General features: G+C 38.3%; 1 protein-coding gene across 11 annotated transcripts in view; it reads right to left on the bottom strand.

Moving 5' to 3' along the window:
• Window positions 1-19,255, bottom strand: part of ICE2 (interactor of little elongation complex ELL subunit 2) — a 79,264-nt gene that overhangs the window by 23,770 nt on the left and 36,239 nt on the right. For 10 of the 11 annotated variants that reach the window (XM_036303456.1, XM_036303494.1, XM_036303446.1 and 7 more), the window contains 5 exons: window positions 18,761-18,877; window positions 18,434-18,593; window positions 15,724-15,905; window positions 6,706-7,705; window positions 5,817-5,992 (listed from right to left, as the gene is read on the bottom strand). In XM_036303456.1, coding sequence (XP_036159349.1) covers window positions 5,817-5,992; window positions 6,706-7,705; window positions 15,724-15,905; window positions 18,434-18,593; window positions 18,761-18,877 — 1,635 coding nt within the window. Of the gene's footprint in view, window positions 1-5,816; window positions 5,993-6,705; window positions 7,706-15,034; window positions 15,906-18,433; window positions 18,594-18,760; window positions 18,878-19,255 lie in introns of those variants that run through there. The other variant, XM_036303533.1, reaches the window with a different exon arrangement.

Consider the following 19,255-nt stretch of genomic DNA (forward strand, 5'->3'; position numbering starts at 1 on the left):
GGAACTTACTGAGTGATATTGCTACATAGTACTTCAAAATTATACTAAGCTGTCACTATTTATATACTTGAAAATATTTCATAAATGTTTCAGAATTCCTGATTTTCACAAAGTGGCCAATCTAATGAGCTTTGCACAACAGTGGTGGTAAGAACAATTCAAATCCAGTGAAATTTCTGGTAACATCAAGTTTGGAGGTTTGGTTTATATGATTATATGGTAACATGAATGTTATAAAACTCTAAAGTACTGTTTCTTAAATTTCAATGTGTATAGGAATAACCAGGTGATCTTATTAAATTGTAGAATCTGAGGTGTAGACTAAGGTTTTGCATTTTTAACAAGCTGTTATTCCAGGGACCAAACATGAGTAATAAGGCCCCTTGATTTAATTTTATTGCTAAAAGCATTTTATTGTATAACTAGAGGCTCAGTGTACAAAATTCGTGCACTGGTAGGGTCCCTAGTGGCTGCCAGATGCCAGCCGGGTACTCTCTCCCTTCCCCTGGCTGCCTGCCACTGCCGCAGGCCAGCTGAGGCCTCACTCCCTTCCCCTGGCCACCTGCCACTGCACTGGCCAGGGACTCCCTCCCTTCCCCCGGCCAGCCCCGCCGCCCTGGTCGAACTCGCAAAAGAATTCTGGTCAAGGGGACAATTTGCACACTACGCTTTTATTATATAGGACCAGAGGCCCAGTGCACAAAAATTTGTGCACTGGGGGTGGGTCCCTCAGCCTGGCCTGTGCCCTCTCACAGTCCAGAAACCTTCAGGGGATGTCTGATTGATGACTTAGGCCTAACCCACAGTCTGGCCTACCTCTATGGGAGGCAATCAGTGGGCCGATCAGGGGACTGTGCTGGCCAGCAAGTGGCTGGCCCAGTGTCCCCCGATTGCCCCTCTGCCGCTGCTGGTCGCTGCTGCCCCCTGATCGCCATCCCCTCCCTCTGCCCACTGGCACCCACCTTGGCTGGATCGCTTGCAGCTCCACCCTGCCACCGACAAGTCATTCTGCCATTCGGTCAATTTGCATATTAGGCTTTTATTATACAGGATAATTCTTCAGCAATTGGCAATCTGCATTTAAAATTACTTATAGTTGCAAATAGTAGCTAGAGATAAAGAAATGAAGATCCAGGTAGCTCAGTTGATTGGAGCACCTACTTATATACCAAAATGTTGTAGGTTTGATTCCCAGTCAGGGCACACACCTAGGTTGTGAGTGTCATCCCTGGTCAGGGCATGTACGGGAATCAATCGATCGATGTTTCTCTCTCACATCGATGTTTTTCTCTGTATCTCAAATCAACAAACATATCCTCAGGTGAGGATTAAAAAAAAAGAAGGCCCAAAGGGCTAAGGCATTTGCTCAAGGACACACAGCCAGTTTACAGCAGGGTTAGGAAAAGAACAACTGGGTGAAGAAGACCCCTTTCTGAATCATGACTAGATAACAGAGTTAAGATTTTTTAAAATAAGAAAATATTACTGTTTTTGAAAAGAAAGTACTTTGATACTTCAGAGGATTTTCTTTGTTAATAACTGCCATATCTGATTCTGGTTTTAAATTCTATATGTATTCTACTGCCATCTCCAGGAAGCCACAGGAAAGAAAGTCTGAATATTTTATCTTAGTATTCCAAAATTAAAGTGAAAGTTTAAATGCAATCAAAGTTTTCTAACTATAAAAATTAAATCTAGTAATTCCTTTCTCCCTTGATAAGTAGCTCCTATTTTCCCTAAGTAAAAGCTTTTCTTGGTTCTCTGTCTTCCAATTTTTCACATAAACCTTTTAAACTTTCACATACATTCCTAAATAGATACTTCAAAGCTATTTCCTGACACTGATCCCACTGGGTTCATTCTATTCAAGCACCTCCAATATCTTTTTTCTTCACCCTAGAATACCAATATAAATTACAAAATAATTGCATCTAAATTTTTGAATTATTTTAGAATATATCTCTTAGGAAATTTGGTTAACTGAGACAGATAATATCAAATCAAAGTTACTTGGTGTGGATTTCACAACTATGGGTATAACTCAGTAAGTTCTTGCTTCATCTTGTGGTCCAAATTAGCTCTCTTTATTTCATTCCATCATTTAGACTGGCTCCTGTTTTAAGTTCTCTAATGCGCAGTTCCTATTAAGCAGCATTTTGACGAGGAAGGACAAATGATATTGGAAATTAAAATCTCAACTATTATAACAGAACATTGAAGACCCAAAGGAAAATAAAAGAGACATGAGGTTTTTGAACATCGGAGGTTGAAGAAACTTCTATAACATATTTTAAAGCTTTACCTAAACCAGTTGATTTTTAAATAGGAAATATTAATGAGGAAGATTCTAACCTAGTTATAGTTTAAACAGTACCACTTTAAAATGTCTTAAATTAGTGCCTCAACTTCCCTAAATTACTTTTCTTATCAACACCTCCCTACTTCTTCACCCCTCAAGTTTTCTCATTTATTCAGTACCTATTTATTGAGTTTCTATGGTATAAAACATGATTCTAAGGGGAACACATTTTGCTAAGGGATTTAAACGATATGTACTAAACTATTACATACAATGACTGGTACCATATAACTATTCACTGAAAATTTTAAAATTTTACTCTGGGTTTGACACAATCAGAAATATAAGGCTATTCAGATATTCTTTGGGGCTGGACTATTTTGGATATATTTTTATGAAGGGTGGAGTCTCTCCTATAAAGTTTTGTTTTCACATTTACAAATTTCACTTAAGTCAAATGAATGACAATGTCTTCAGAAATTAAATATATATACAAAACATCCCTAGGCTATTCTTACTTAAGAGACACTGGCCATCAATGTTTGAGTGCTGTAAGTAGGCAGATCACTACAAAATGGTATGTATGGGTTCATAAGGTAGAATGTGAAAGAAAAGAGATTATCTCCCAAATAAATCAAAGACACTAAGTAAGAATGAAAGATATAAAACCTTGAAAATATAATCCATAGCACTGACACTACATATATTTAAGATGTTCATGCTGTGGCCATTAAATTGATCACAGTAAAATACAGATAAAACAGGAAAATTAGCAAATAAAGTAAAAATTTTTTAATACAGAGAATATCAGTGTTCAATGTATAGTCTTTTGCCATTCCTTGATTTTCTCTTATTAAAAAAACATACAAAACTGCCCCATGCATTTAATTAAAAATCATTTGCTTTCTAAAATTTCAAGTCTGATATAGTGATGAAAACCCAATTATGAGAATTAGGAATTTAATAACTTATTCACAACCTTTCTTAAATTTAACAAAGGATAAAGTATCATCAAGGAAAGGATCCACCCAGTCCACTGGATTCTGGTGGACAAAATATACATCCAAATCCCGCAGTTAGCTTCAGAGTGTTTTCATGATAGGCCCTAACACTGCTGCTATTAGCTTAACAAGGCTGACACTTTAATTTTCTTTTTTTCAGTTATTCCTTATTATGACTGATCTATAAGGATCAATGCTGGAACATGACAATTCTTAATTCATCTTAAACGCTAGCTCCAAAGCACACTGACATTATATAGTGATCTTTGAAGATTGTTATTGGGTGGTAGGTTAGACAGCATGAGGCAGACATTAAAACTTTTAAGAAGTATACTATGGCAAATGTACACAAAAGGAAAAATTATCGTAAAAAAATTAGAGACTTCATTATTTCTTAATCAATTATAATAGAGAAGCTCCTCTTTATTTACCAGAATTCTGTGATCACACACACAAATCAAACTAATCTGGAAGATAATTTCAAATATCAAATACAGAAAACAGCTGAAAGAGCCAATTACTCAAATTGTACCAAAAAGTTTTTTAACTGAGGCAAATATTGACATCAAATCCCAAAGAAACAAGAGGGGGGAAAAAAGGAAGACAATTGGTCTTCTAACAATTCTGGCAAGACTTTTCAAATGTGCGTGAAAGCCCACCTTTCACAATTTGGACAAAGTGAGAGAGAAAGAGAGGTAATCTATCTATCTATCTATCTATCTATCTATCTATCTATCTATCTATCATCTATCTATCTATCTACACTAATAAAAGAGAAACATGGTAATTGGCATACGACCGCTACCCTTTTCATTGGCTAATCAGTGAGATATGCAAATTAACTGTCAGCCAAGATGGCGGCCGGCAGCCAGGCAGCTTGAAACTAACATGAGGCTTGCTTGCCTCAGTGACGGAGGAAACCAACGTTCCCCGCCTACGGCTGCAGGCCTCTGAGCAGGCAGTTTAAGAAACATTGTAACAAATACCACTGGACTTCAGCCAGCAGATTCGCAACATTGTAAGCAAAGGCCAGAAACCTACTTTCAGGAGTGACGGCCTAAGAGCTGGAACCAAGCCTCAAGGTAAAGCTGGCCCAGAATAAAAAAAGAAAAAAGAAAAAAAGGAGCGGTTGGGAACTTCAGTCACTCCCAGCCTGAAAACAGCCCTCAGCCCCTCACCCAGACTGGTCAGGCACCCCAGTGGGGACCCCCACCCTGATCCAGGACACCCTTCAGGGCAAACCAGCCAGCCCCACCCATGTACCAGGCCTCTACCCTATATAGTAAAAGGGTAATATGCCTCCCGGCACCGGGATCAGCATGACAGGGGGCAGCGCCCAAACCCCCTGATCGCCCTGTTGGCTCTGTGTGTGACAGGGGGCGGGGCCCCAACCCCCTGAGCAGCTCTGCTCTGTGCCTGATAGGGGGGAGCTCCCCAACCTGCCCCCCCCCCCACGGGCCCTGCTCTGTGTGTGATGGGGTAGAGCCATAACCTCCCCATCGGCCCTGCCCTGAGTGTGAGAGTGGCGGAGCCCCAACCCCCTGGTGGGCCCTGCTCTGTGTGTGACAGGGGGTGGCGCCGCAACCTCCCCATCGACCCTGCCTTGAGTGTGACAGGGGACGGTGCCCCAACCCCCCAATTGGCCCTACCCTGAGCGTGACTGAGGGTGGCATCACAACCTCCCAATCTGCCCTGCTCTGTGTGTGACAGGGGGCGGCGCCCCAACTCCCCAATCGGCCCTGCTCTGAGCCCGACCAGGGGCTGCACCTAGGGATTGGGCCTGCCCTCTGCCACCCGGGAGCAGGCCTAAGCCAGCAGGTCGTTATCTCCCGAGGGGTCCCAGACTGCGAGAGGGCACAGGCCGGGCTGAGGGACCCCCCCCGCCCCCCGCCGAGTGCACAAATTTTTGTGCACTGGGCCTCTAGTTATATATATAGAAGCCTAATATGCAAATTGTCCCCACAGGAGTTCCACTGAGAGACTGGGAATTCGATCGCTCACTATGACATGCGCTGACCACCAGGGGGCGGCGTGGAACAAAGGAAGGCGCTGGTAACTGGGGAAGGGAGGCCCCACCGGGCAGTCAGAAGGAAGGCCCCGGCTGGCAACCAGAAGGCCTTGATTGGCCCTGATTGCCAGCCAGGTCTAGGGACCCTACCCATACATGAATTTCGTGCACTGGGCCTCTAGTATTTCATAATGGAAATCCAAATTCACAGAGAAAGCAGGAACATATGTGCCAGTCTCAGTCAAATCTATGATGGGGCCATTATTCACAAAGTTTATACATTTCATGCAAGAATGTTATCAGCATTCATGACTAATTATATTTAATTAAGTACTTTCCCTTATTAAAAATGTTTTCAGTATTTTACTAAAAATTCAACCTGGAAAAACTACTATAAGAGTGATCAACAACTTAAAATTAAACTTCACAACAATGCCATGTTAGATATTTGAAGATTATTTACTAGTATGTGGGCTACTACATCCCAACTCCACAAGTAACAACTTACTCTTCTGATTTTCTTCCGTTTTTTATAACGTGGTCTGGTCTCTATCCTTTGGACACTGCATCGTACAAGTAACAGCAGGTCTTGCAGGCTAAATAACTTGTAAACAAAATTTCCTTCCTGAGGAACTACATATTCTGATGTATCTTCAACATAGTCCTGAAGTTCATATGGCAATCCTTTAAAAATAATTATATTTCTCATTTTTATTTTAAAAGACATTAGTCGGTTATTCATCATAATCCAAGATAAAACAATTCAGTGATTTATTTTTAAATTTCAAGTTTAACTTTATATTTCCTCTGAGTACATCTTCACGCTATTATCACTTCTGTTTATGTTTATTGGAACTGCAGCAAAACCTGAAATCGAAGCTTTACAGTTCTCTTTCTTTTAACTACTACTTTATCCCTAGGCAAAGTATAAATTAGTGAGACAACATATGAAGTGAGAAGAAGAGTTTAGAAAAATGTTATTCCTAATCTAGGCAGAGCTGAAGTGCAGCTTTATATCTACTTCACAAAATATAAAAGTACAAAATTACAGTTCAATACCAAGAAGAAATACATTTTGGATTAATAAGTGTTTATGATTTTTATGCGCTTTCCCTTCAGTTTGGCAAACTACATTGCCTATAGCTTAGTAGCCACTGCACATGTTGGATAAACATAGGGTACAAAATCTATACATCTTTGGGTACATATTTAGAAAGAAGGTTTGGAAGTTAAAATACTGATAAGTAGATTAAAAATGAAGTGAAATATCAATGACTATATAAAGATTTTAAACAGGTTAATACAAAGAGAAAGTGAGGTGAATGAAAGAAAAGAACTAAAGGACAAGGTATAGGCAAAGAGTATAAATATAAAGTTTTTTGTAAATATTTACTTACGTCCTTTTGGCTTCTGAAATGCAGAGGTCCATGCAGTTTTTGGCCAAGTAGTGGCATCTGAAGGAGCAGAGGGTTGCTCGGAAACAGGAGGTTGTTTAGAATTTTCTGTATTCATTAAAGGCAACTCAGGTATTTTTCTGGAAACTGGCTTTAAGAGTTCATCTTGCATTTTTAAAATTTCCCCAACTGGGTCAAATTTTTTATATACTCGTTTGATAGGTTTTTTTAAAACACAGGACTCTTCAGGACTACAAGTAGTATTAGTCTGGTTTCCTACAGAAGCCTGTCCTGAGGAAGAATTTGGGCTGACTGGTTTAGAATTTAAGTTAGAACCCACATCAGCTGTCTTTCCGGTACTATTCTTTTGACACTCTGTATCAATGATTAAACATTCTTCATCTGTATCACTATGACAAAGCATTACATCCTCAGTTTTCTCTGCTTCTGATGTAACAGTCTCTTCCTTTGAATTGTCAGTACTCTCTGGAATATTTAGTCTTTCATCAGCACACACTGTATCAGTAGCCATGTCATTTTTATTAGAGGTTTCCATTTCCACAGAACTTCCTAACTGTAACTCATCAGATGTTTGCAAGTCACCATCTTGCACCAGAGGCTTGTCAGAATTATCTGATACCTTCTCAGCACACGGTACAACTCCCTGATCACCTTTATTTTTACACTCTTCAGGGCCACCGTCCATACCAGTCACCAGCTGTTTCTCCTTTTGCAACTGTTCCATTAGAATCTGAGATAAACTTCTAGCATGAGCAGAAATGTCTACTGGTGCAGCTGGTGCCACAGGTGTGGATGCTGCACTGGGGGCTCTGGGAGCAACTGGCATTTTGGGTACTGTGGAAGTGCTTGCTGGACTTGGGGACTTTGATGGTTTGGTGGTGGTTACTCCAAAAGTTTCAAGTTCTGTGACATCATCATCAAAATCCAGATCCAAATTTTCAAGGGTTTCAATTTTTCGGCAGTCATTAACTTCATGAGACATCTTAAGAAAATATATTGTTAAACTATTAGCAAAAGTTCCAGGCCACACCTCATCTATCTCTTAATGCCCCTACTCCTCAGGTACATAGTTCATGCTCTTTAAAAGCAGAAAGTCTAATGGCTCTGAAGGGTTCTTAAGAATGACAATAAACGACAATAAACTAATTTATTTAACCTTACATTCCCATTGAAATGTTGATGAAACACAAATCTGTGAAGCTGTTATCAACACAGGAAATGGGGAATACCTGCATTTGTGAACTATCACATCCCAAGAGGAATTTCCACTAATCAAACAGTAGACAAGACCACAAAGAAGACATAGAGCCAAATAGGAAGGAAGCAGATTTTCATTCACACCTGTTCCACACACTCTTGCAGAGACAGACACCTGGACTTAGCTGACAGGAGAAAAGCCTCTTTGCCACTGTGAGGAAGCTGCTCTCTAATGCAGCTGGTGAAGGGTCGCCAGCCTCTGAGTCGGGTGCATCAATCAGTGACTTTCTTTCTACATCTACTCAGGGAAAATGAATCTCAGTAACAGGAGGAGAAATGGACAGGACATGATGTTTTTGTATTCTGGGACATGAAGCCACTAAAACTGCAGTTTTTCATGTACTATTCTGGTAATGGAAGAATTGCAGATTTAATTTATTGAGGAATAAATGGTCCTCTTCCCCAAGCAGCAGCAGATCTCTCCTTAATCTGGCATGGCATGTTAAAGAAATACCATGGAAATTTGGTTACAGGCTGGGCTATGTACACCCATTAGCCTTACAGCTTAGGTTTTAAGAAAGAAATAGTCTGACAGCAATCAGATAGTGAGTAAATCAACCTGTGTAAGTTCTTTTAACTTTTCTGGGCCTTAATTTCTTCATCACTAAAATAGTGGTAACAGGGTCATCTTCTTGGATTTGTTCTAAGGAGTAAATGAGAAATTGTATATAGAAAGTTACTTGACATAGTCCCTGGCACATAGTAAATAGCTTCTCAGTAAAGGTAGATCCTAATAAAATAAAAAATACTACTAGATTTAGTAAAAAAATAAACAAACTATGTTATTTATATAAAGCATTCTTTCACAAAGAGGTGAAAAACAAAACCACAGGGCACAATTATCAAGAAATAAAGAGAGAAGGAATAGTAATATTAAGTGTTAGACAACACGAATTCAATGCAAAGCATTAAACAGAAAAGGGAATTCTATGTTAAAAAAAAAAAAAAGAGGAAATCGATGACAAACAGATAATGGTCTGGTCATGAATTGTGACATGCCTAAACTATCAAAATATGTAGTCAAAACTTAAAAATAAAAGGAAAACTTGACAGAAACATAATTGTATGTCCCTAAGTATGTAAAAATAGAAAGTATGAATAATATTAAAGTATTGAAACAAATGTAGATGAATGAGTGAAAACATACGTATAGACTACAAAGATATACCTTTTCCCTCCCAAGATTCCAAGGGGCATTTCCAAAGATGGACTATAAGTTAATATACAAAGAAAACATCAATATAGCACAAAACACAATATGCTAAGGTCTTACTCTCTGTTTAGAGGGAAATAAAATCATTAAGAAAAATATAAACAAATAAATCCAAGCACTTGGAAATGAAAAAACACTCCAGATAGTAAGTAATGATAATTACAAAATACTTAAAAAGCAACAAAAATTAGAACATTAGACATTAAAAATCAGAAGTAATATTTAATATATAATATAATCATAATATAAAATAAAAATTTAAATAAAAAATTAATGAATTGAAAAACAATTCTCACCCCAACAGAATTTAGATAAAATTAAAAATCTTATTTATCTGTAAATACTTTAGCATGTAGCTATAAAAGGATTCTTCCTTAATATCATAAAATATTTAATCAAGTGTTAAAATTTCCCAGTGTGACATCTTTTTACAATTGTTTATTGAAATCAGTATCCAACCAAAATCTCTACATTGCATTTGGTTGACACATCTCTCAAGTTTCTTTGTCAAATGCCTCTCCCCATACTCTGCCAACTCCCACATCTGCCAGATACTTACAGAAGAAACCATATTAGTTAGCTTGTAAAAATTTCCATTTTAAAAATTGATTTGATAGAGAAACGCTGATTTGTTGTTCCACTTATTTGTGCATTCACTGGTTGATTCTTGTATGTGCCCTGACCAGGAATTGAACCCACAACGTTGGTATGTTGGAACTAAGCTCTAACAAAATAATCTACCTAGCCATAGACAAAATTTCCATTTTAGATTTTAATTTCTGCATCCCTCTGATATCATTTAACACATTCATATAGCTTTAGAATTTCCTATTAAAATGTCTAATAGCTTGATCGGATTCAGGTATAATTTTTAACCTGAGTATTTATTTATGGTACTGTATATTTGTTTCAATCAGGAAGCTAACGATGTCTGGTTATCTTTCTTCTTGTGGTATTACAATTGATTTGTTGGTTCATCAAGTTTCATCAACTTAATCTATCCATTACAAAATTCCTCATTGATCTTCTAATGATTTTAGCAATGACTGATGAGGATCACTGCCTAGATTCAAAATTTTATTAGGAGCTACAAAATGATGACAGTCATATTCTTTCATTACCCTGATATATAGTTTGTACTGGAAAGGCAAGACAATACTTGTTTTTAAAAATCAGTTTTCAGAATAATGACTTCATGCATTAGCATTCTCCAAAGATGACTAGTACTTTTTGTAAAGTATCAGTATGAATTCATAGATTTTTAACATATTTCATGTTTCAATCCATTGCAGTCATCCTTTGTCATAGTTAAACTGACACATTTCTGTCCAATAGGAAACTCTTCAAGTTGGTTCTGGTATCTTTTTGATACAATTCCTATATTATTATAGAGCTTTACTTAACTTCATTGCTTGGCATCTATTAGGAATACTTGATTCTTAATATAATTACTACTTATTTGTTTTATTGTAGTATCTGATGTGTTTAAAATAAAAACAGCAATATCATTCATAACAATATGACTACTAAATGCAGTTTAAGATTTTTTGGCAGTTCTTTCTGAATTTAGGATATGAATCTTTAGGGCTGTAACAATCAATTTACTAAGTTTCTATCACTTAAAATAATTCTTCTCTGACTGGTTAAAACACTAACTTGGTATACAGTGGGTTCATTTGTTTCACTTCAGCTTTGATTGGCTTTTATAACATTTTAAAATTTGTTTTAGAGACATGTAAAACATTTATTTGGCTCAGTTAAAAGTATAAAACAAAGAACATTCAGAGAAATCTAGTTGATAATCCTACCTCCTCTGCTTTGTTCCATCCCTCCTCCAATTAACCATTTTCACTAGTTTAAGTTTATTCTTCATGGTGTGGATTTTCTTTACTCTGATTTCATGTACTCACAACTGTAAATCTATGTTTGGCCAATCATGGATTTTATATATCCTTCTTACTTAATTAAAAAGTAGCCTATTACAAAAAAATGTTCTCTTCCTTTCTTGTTTCACTCAACAATATATCCTGGATGTCACTATAGCAGCATATCTAAAGCTTCTTTCATTCTTTTTAATAGCTGCTTAGTATGCTATTGAAAATGTACCATTTATTTAATTAATACCTGTACACGTATGCATTGTTTCTAATCCTTTGCTACTGCAAATAGTACTGCAATGAATAGCTTGCACATGCATTTTGTTCTTTTCCTGGTACTTCTAAGCTATATTTCTAGAAGTAAGCTTTTTAGGATGAATACAGTGTTCAGATTTTGTGGGTACATCTTCACTGTAGAAATGTTATAACAATATGTTTTTCCCCCTCTAATACCTTTGTAAGAGCTTCCATCAACAAGCTTCTTCTGTTCTTCATGTTTAAATGTGATGGTTTCTCTTGCTGCTATGTAAGAACAATCCTGTATGCCAGGACAGTTTTCTTAGCTTCATGGCTCTAAACTCATGCTTCATTGTTACCACAAAGTATGCATATATGTAGGTTCGTGTGTATGTGTGTGAATCTTGAGCACATTCTGAGATCTGGTTCCTCTATTCCCTTCACCTACAATTAGTTATCTGAAAATTTATTTATCTTTAATGCCCTTGTTCTGCTCAATATGGACTCTACCACGAGTAATTTTTCCTGAACAAAGGCTTTTGCCTTGGAAGGGACTTTGGTCAGTATCTAGAGTTCGTAGGGCTCCCGTCATCTCAGAAATCTCTTAACTTCGTGAGTGCCCCTGCAATCACCTACAAATTAGAGTCTATACATATTATTTTCACTTTTGTTATTCTTCATTCCTCCTTCCATCTGGATTATTTTCCTTGTGCCTAAAGAACATCCATTAGAGGGGTCTACTGGTAGCAAACTCAATATTTAATGAAAAATATCTGTTTAATTTGGTTAGAGAATTTTAGTAAATGGGTTATATTTTTTTAACACAATATTATTCCAATGTCTTCTGGTTCCATTGTTGCTGTTGAGAAGTTATTTGGCAGTTTAACTCTCAGTGCTATATAGAAAATGTGCCTTTTGTTTCTCTGAGGTCTTTCAAGAGTTTTTTCTTTGTCTCCAAGTATTGATTTGGCCCCAATGTCTCCTTTACACCATCCTTTTGGGTGCAACTACACACATTAAACATTCTCATTACTAGTATATCTTCTCTTATCTCTTGCCTTATTCTCTATATTTTTTTATCTTTTTGTTGTCTGCGTTACAATATGGATAGTCTTCTCAGACTCATCTTCCAGTTTATTGATTCTCTTTTCAGCTTTATCTAATGTGCTTATAACCCATTTACAGAATTCTTAACTGTAATTACTGTATTTTTCACTTTTAAAATTTAAAATTTTTATTTAGTTCTTTCTCAAATCTGTATATATAGGAATATAGCTATACTAATAAAAGGGTAATATGCTAATTAGAGCAGACGTCTTCCGGGTGACCATCCGGATGTCCTTCTAGACCAGTGGTTCTCAATGTTGGCTGCACATTAGAATCACCTGGGAATCTTGTTAAAATCCTGATTTCTGGGCCTCATCCTCTGGAAATTGTTTCTTTGTTATGGGGTGGGGTCACAACATTAGTAACAAAGAAACAGAACTTCCGGAGGATGAGGCCCAGAAATCAGGATTTTAAAAAGATTCCCAGGTGATTCTAATGTGCAGCCAAGGTTGAGAACCACTGTTCTAGACAAAGCCGCAGTGGCTGCTGCAAGGGCTGAGCGGAGGCTCAGGCAAGCAGTGGCAGCAGCAGCAGGGTAATGGGGGCGGTGCCTTCCCCTGATCCGCCAGGTCGCCTCCTAGAGGGAGGCCAGACTGTGGCTTAGGCCTGGGGTCAAGGCACAGGTGGTTAGGGTTGATCAGGCCGGCAAGGGAGCAAGGTAGGGGCAATCAGGCAGGCAGGCAGAGGTGTTAGGGGTGATTAGGAAGGTAGGCAGAGGGATTAGTGGTGATCAGGCAGGCAGGCAGGCGAGCTGTTAGGAGTCAGTGGTCCTGGATTGTGAGAGGGATCCCAGATTGGAGAGGGTGCAGGCTGGGCTGAGGGACACCCCCCCACCCCTGTGCACAAATTTCGTGCACTGAGCCTCTAGAGCAGTGGTTCTCAACCTGTGGGTCGCGACCCCTTTGGCGGTCGAATGACCCTTTCACAGGGGTCGCCTAAGACCATTCTGCATATCAGATATTTACATTATGATTCATAACAGTAGCAACATTACACTTATGAAGTAGCAACAAAAATAATTTTATGGTTGGGACACAGCATGAGGAACTGTATTTAAAGGGCCAGAAGTTTGAGAACCACTGCTCTAGAGTGTGTGTGTGTATATATATATATATTTTATTGACTTCAGAGAGGAAAGGAGAGAGAGACATAGAAACATGGATGATGAGAGATAATCATTGATTGGCTGCCTCCTGCACTCCCTTTCCTGGGGATTGAGCCTGAAATTCTGGCATGTGCTCTAACTGGGAATCAAACCATGACCTTCTGATTCATAGGTCACTGCTCAACCACTGAGCCACACCAACTGGGCTGTTATAGCTTGTAAAAGTTTCCAGTTCTTTTCAAGCATTACTTTCTTTGAATGTTGTATGATTCAACAGAATTGACTAACAGTTTTTGATGGATAATTCTAAGACCCATTTATGTGAATCTGTTTGGTCATTGTTTCTCCTCCTGTTTCTAGCTATCTATATTTTTTGTTATTATGTTATTCACAGAAACTATTTGAGGCTCAAAATTATATTATGTTCCTCTAAGAATTATTTTCATTTGCTTTTGCGAAGTGTCCAGTAATCCAAAACCATCTGAATCCAAGTTCAAGGCCTGAAAACTAAGGCTACAACCTCTGAGAAAGCTAATTTATTTCTGGTTTACCCTTACTTTTGAGGTATAGCCCTGCAGGGTCTAAGCCTTTGATGAAAAACTGACCTGTGACTTTTGTCTCCCTAGTCCTCTGATGCTGCCAAAACCACAGTTCATTTTCTGTTGCGTCTTCAGAGTTGCTCAATACTATCCAGGGCAAAAATAACCCTAAGAGACAGCCTCACCTCCCTGGATTCTGGTCTTCTCTGATATCTCAGCCCTTACTATCTTGTTAGCTCTTTGATGATTTTAAGAAAGGATTTTAATATTTTTTCCAGCTTTTTTTCGTTGTCAGAAGTCATAATCACTTCTTGGCTTTTTGGCTAAGATCAAGTGTAGTTGTCAGCAGTAATGAGAAAGATCCAAATAACCTGGTCTGCTGTTAATGAAAAGAGTTACTCTGTCAGTTTTCATCCCTTTTAACCTATTTCATGTTTCTTCATAATAATACTTATTACTTCCTGATATTCACTTCACACTAATATAAATTTTAGGTAGACTTTAAAATGCAAAAATAAATAAACAACTTAAGAAAAGTTGGAAATGCTGTATGACATTTATATTATAAAAATATTAAAAGACAAATGGCAAACTGAGAAAAACATAAAAATATAAAAGCCAAAAAGCCATTATTCTTTAAATAGTATGAACTCTTAGTAATAAGAAAACTATTTTTCTATTTTACTTCATAATTGTGTTTGTTCTCTCACTTTATTCAAGTCTCTGTTCATATTTCTTGTTCTGGGAAAGCCTTCTTGACTATGAGTCTAAAATAGTTCCATTTCTATCTCTTTCCCTTAATCAACTCTATTTTTCTGAATAGCATTTACCACTATCTCCTTTTTTGCTATTATTTTGTTAAGCTCTGATATAAGCTCTAAGAGAAAAAAGACTTTTTATTCACTGCTGTATCCTCAGTGCATAGGAAAGTATCTACTCAATAAATATTTGTGGAACAAATGAAGAAAGTCTAGTATAAACAGAATGTCTTACTTTAATAATCATGGATATTTTAAAATACACAAAATAACAAATGCTACTGTTTCTGGAATGCAAATGCTTTACTGTTCTAAATGCACTGTTCTAAATGCTTTACATATATTAACTCATTTAATTCCAAATAATCCTATGAGTTAGGTAATATCATGATATCCATTTTACAGATGAGCAAACTAGACACAGAGAGATTATGTAGCTTCCTTAAGGTCACACAGCTACTAAGTATATTGAAAAGGATTAACAATCTGGCCAAATACTTTCTGTACCAATCCAATTCATCTGTTCCTTTTCATACTTCAAAAATTTTAAATATAAATGAGAACAATTAAAACTACCACCATAATTATCACCATTATTAACTGAGTTTTTAGTACATGCATACTAATGACTGTGCTCAGCATTTTACATTGTAATAGCAAAGCTAATGCTTACAACAATCTTGTGAAATAGGTATTGCCTTTCTTTAAAAAAAAAAAAAAGGAGAAAAACCAGAGGCTGAGGGAAATTAAATTAGTTGCCCAAAGGCTACCTTGACTTGGGGTTCAATTTTAAGTTTCAATCTACAGCCTAGATTTTTAACTACCAGATTTAGAGACTTGTAATAAAACTTTAAGCTTCAACAGAATAAACAAATACATTCCCTTAAGGAAAAAAAACATTACATACATCCATTTCAGGCACACAATCTTCTGGTTTGTCCATAAATACTGCAGAGACTGGAAAAGATGTATTTTTGGACATCATGAATTTTAATGGAACTTCATGGAAGATTTGATTTCTCTCTCTCATTGTCATTTTCTTTTGGGGGAGTGGTGAATTAACATAAATTACTTTAACCGGTTTTGAACCTTAAAACAGAAAAAGAAGGGAGTTATTAGTTTCTAGTAGTGATATTTAGGAAAAAAACCCAGAATGTATGATAGAAGGATCACTAAACAAAGAGGCATGGGTAAGAAAGTGGTAGCACAAGCCCAAATATCTGCCACCCCTGAACCAGAAGATCTTTAAAATCCCTTAGAGATCTAAGGACCAGAGAATCTGACTGGCAAGAAAAATATATACTTTTTCTAATAATTTTTTAAAAGGATTTATTTTACTATTATACTTTTCCTGTCATTAATACTCAGATCTTATAGGATTATGGTTTCGACATGTAATGAAATTTTTACCACAGAGAATATATTACATTTGCAGTTTTGTTTCATTAGACACAGTCCTTCATTTATTATAATTATGTTGTCACATATAATATTATTAATTCTGGAATATAAGAAAAAACTACTAAATATGAACCAAAACTGAAGGGGAATAATCTTTTGTACAGAGGAATTTATATGCAAATATAATTTTACTGTCAATAGACAGATTAGCCTATGCTCATAAGTATAGACCTATTTTAATTCTGAATTCCAATAACAGACAAGTACTCATCCAATTTAGGGTGTCTAATGAAGTATTGCATTCCTTTCATTTCATTAAAAGATAGAAGAACCTCGCCACTTCATGTTTTTAGTCACCCTGCCTGTGGTCGGCAAACTGCGGTTCGCGAGCCACATGCGGCTCTTTGGCCCCTTGAGTGTGGCTCTTCCTAAGCCTTAGGAGTACCCTAATTAAGTTAATAACAATGTACCTACCTATATAGTTTAAGTTTAAAAAATTTGGCTCTCAAAAGAAATTTCAATCGTTGTACTTTTGATATTTGGCTCTGTTGACTAATGAGTTTGCCGACCACTGCTCTAAACCATAATTATTTCTCTAATACCTCTCACCCCTCATGAGTACAGGTTCTATAGATATAACTTATCTACTAGAGGCCTGGTGCATGAATCCATGCATGGGTGGGGTCCCTCAGCCTGGCCAGTGATCAGGGACATCTTGCCCAGTCCGGGGGGAGTGACCACAGGAGATTGGCCACCCGTGGGAGGTTGGCTGTGGGAGTGCACTGACCACCAGGGGACAGCTCCTGTGTTGAGCATCTGACCCCTAGTGGACAGTGCCTGTCATAGTGACTGGTTGGCTGGTCAAGTGGTTGTAACGGTCACTTAGGCTTTTATATACACTGAGTGGCCAGATTATTATGACCACCTGACGTTTGTAGGCAAATTAGCTATAATTTCACACTGAAGTTGCTAGAGGGCCAGATCATTATAAACGTCTGAATAGCACAACATACCTAAGTATCGTTGCTGATCAAGTTTATCCTGTCATGTTGATGGCATATCCCAATGGAGATGGCTTCGTCCAACAAGACAATGTGCCATGCCACGGTGCTCATGTTGTGCAGGAGTGGTTTCAAGAACATGAGGGAGACTTTACCTTGCTTAGGTGGCCCCCACAATCACCAGACCTCAATCCAATTGAGCATTTGTAGGATGAAGTTAAAAGAGCCATCAGGCAGCTGGTTCCACAACCATCAAATCTCACAGAATTTGACAGTGCTATTCATCAAGCATGGTGTCAGACTCCTCGCATCACCTTTCCACATCTCGAGGAGTCAATGCCAAGAAGAATCGCCGCAGTATTAAAGGCAAAAGGTGGCCCAACGAAGTACTGATGGGGTGGTCATAATAATCTGGCCACTCAGTGTAGACTAGAGGCCCGGTGCATGAATTCATGCATGGTGGCAGGGGATTGGGGGGAGGAAGGGACTGTGGGAGGTGGCCGCCGGCCTCAAGAAGGGAGCCGGCCCTCGGCCCCCCTGGAAAAGGGGCCGCGTCTGCCGCCATCCACCCCCAGTTCCCCGTACCAGCCTGGGGCCCAAAGTTCCCAATGGGGTAGAGAGAGGAGGTGACAGTCGCTGGGCCAGGTGCGGAAGGAACAAATGCCGGACGCTGGTGCCCCGCCACCGCATGGTTCCCTGCCTCCCAGTCTCCTCCTTCCCTACCATGGCGGGTGGGCGGCCCCCAGGGAAGGGAGAGAACAGGAGCAAGACAAATCCCAGTATCAAGGGCTGAATTTCAACAGATTGCAGTGAGGGAGCTGCTATGCTACGTACGAAACCCTGACCCAGAAGCAGGTCTCTACAAATGGTTTAGCACCAGGGGTCAATGGGGGCCGGCCAGGGGGAGGGGCCAGGTTGGCTGTGGGAGTGCACTGACCACCAGCGGGCAGCTCCTGCGTTGAGTCATAGCGACTGGTCGACTGGTCATTCCTTCATAAAGGTCACTTAGGCTCTTACATATATTTAGATGAGTGTCAATTCTGTGGTAGCTCTATTTAAAAAGTTCTATTGAGTGTAAGTAGTAAACTTATATCCTCCTTAAATCAAAACTTAGATATTTGTATTTGACAAATGACCACCTGTGTTTAGATAGCTGAAATGGAACCATTCCAACTCTTCTGTTAAGAGCATTACCTGACATGGCAAATCACAAACCTGCAACAGGTATTAGTTGAATACACACTGGAATTTCCCACTGTTCCTTGTAGTCCGGCCCATGATTATTTAATAAGGCAAATAATGATTGACTAGTTAGAACTATCTGAGGGTGATATCTTGAAACAAGCTTCTCTGCATTTGGATCTTTACTAATGTCCTGAAAAACAAAATATACCGTTACTTCATTATACTTATTGGAAATTTCTTTACTACAATAACAAAAAGGAAACTGAAGGAAACTTTAAAAGAATCAGATTATCTGTACTTTATGAGGTACAGAAGATTACTTATAGAGATCCCATCCCAAACCACTTTCGTACTTACGTAATGCATAGCTGCAGCTGTTTGTTCTGGTATTTCATTGGTAGATAGGTTATCTTTTGAGAGCTGCAATTTTGCAGGCATTGAGGGAAATACTGTTTTCACATATTTCACGCTACCCTAAATAAGAATGAAATCATTGCTTATTACAAAAATCTTGATATAGTTTTCCCCCAAGTATCTTTTCATCATAGGAAACTTTAAAGTTAAAATTCTTCATTCTACTAAATGCAAATGTCAAATTTAGAGCCTTCTTTAAGTCAAGACTTTTTGTTGTTGTTGTTAATCCTCACCTGAGGATATTTTTCCATTGACTTTTATTCAAAGTGGAAGGGAGGGGGGAGAGACAGAGAAACACCCATGTGAGAGAGACACACTGATTGGTTGACCTTTACCGGAATTGAACTTGGGACCCTTTAGTCGCAGGTCACCGATGCTCTAATCAATGAGTGTACTAGCCAGGGCAAGACTTTCATGTTTTTGCTTGACACCCACCAT

The sequence above is a fragment of the Myotis myotis genome, unplaced genomic scaffold (genome assembly GCF_014108235.1).
Source record: "Myotis myotis isolate mMyoMyo1 unplaced genomic scaffold, mMyoMyo1.p scaffold_m19_p_1, whole genome shotgun sequence".
In the NCBI taxonomy this organism is placed as follows: domain Eukaryota; kingdom Metazoa; phylum Chordata; class Mammalia; order Chiroptera; family Vespertilionidae; genus Myotis; species Myotis myotis.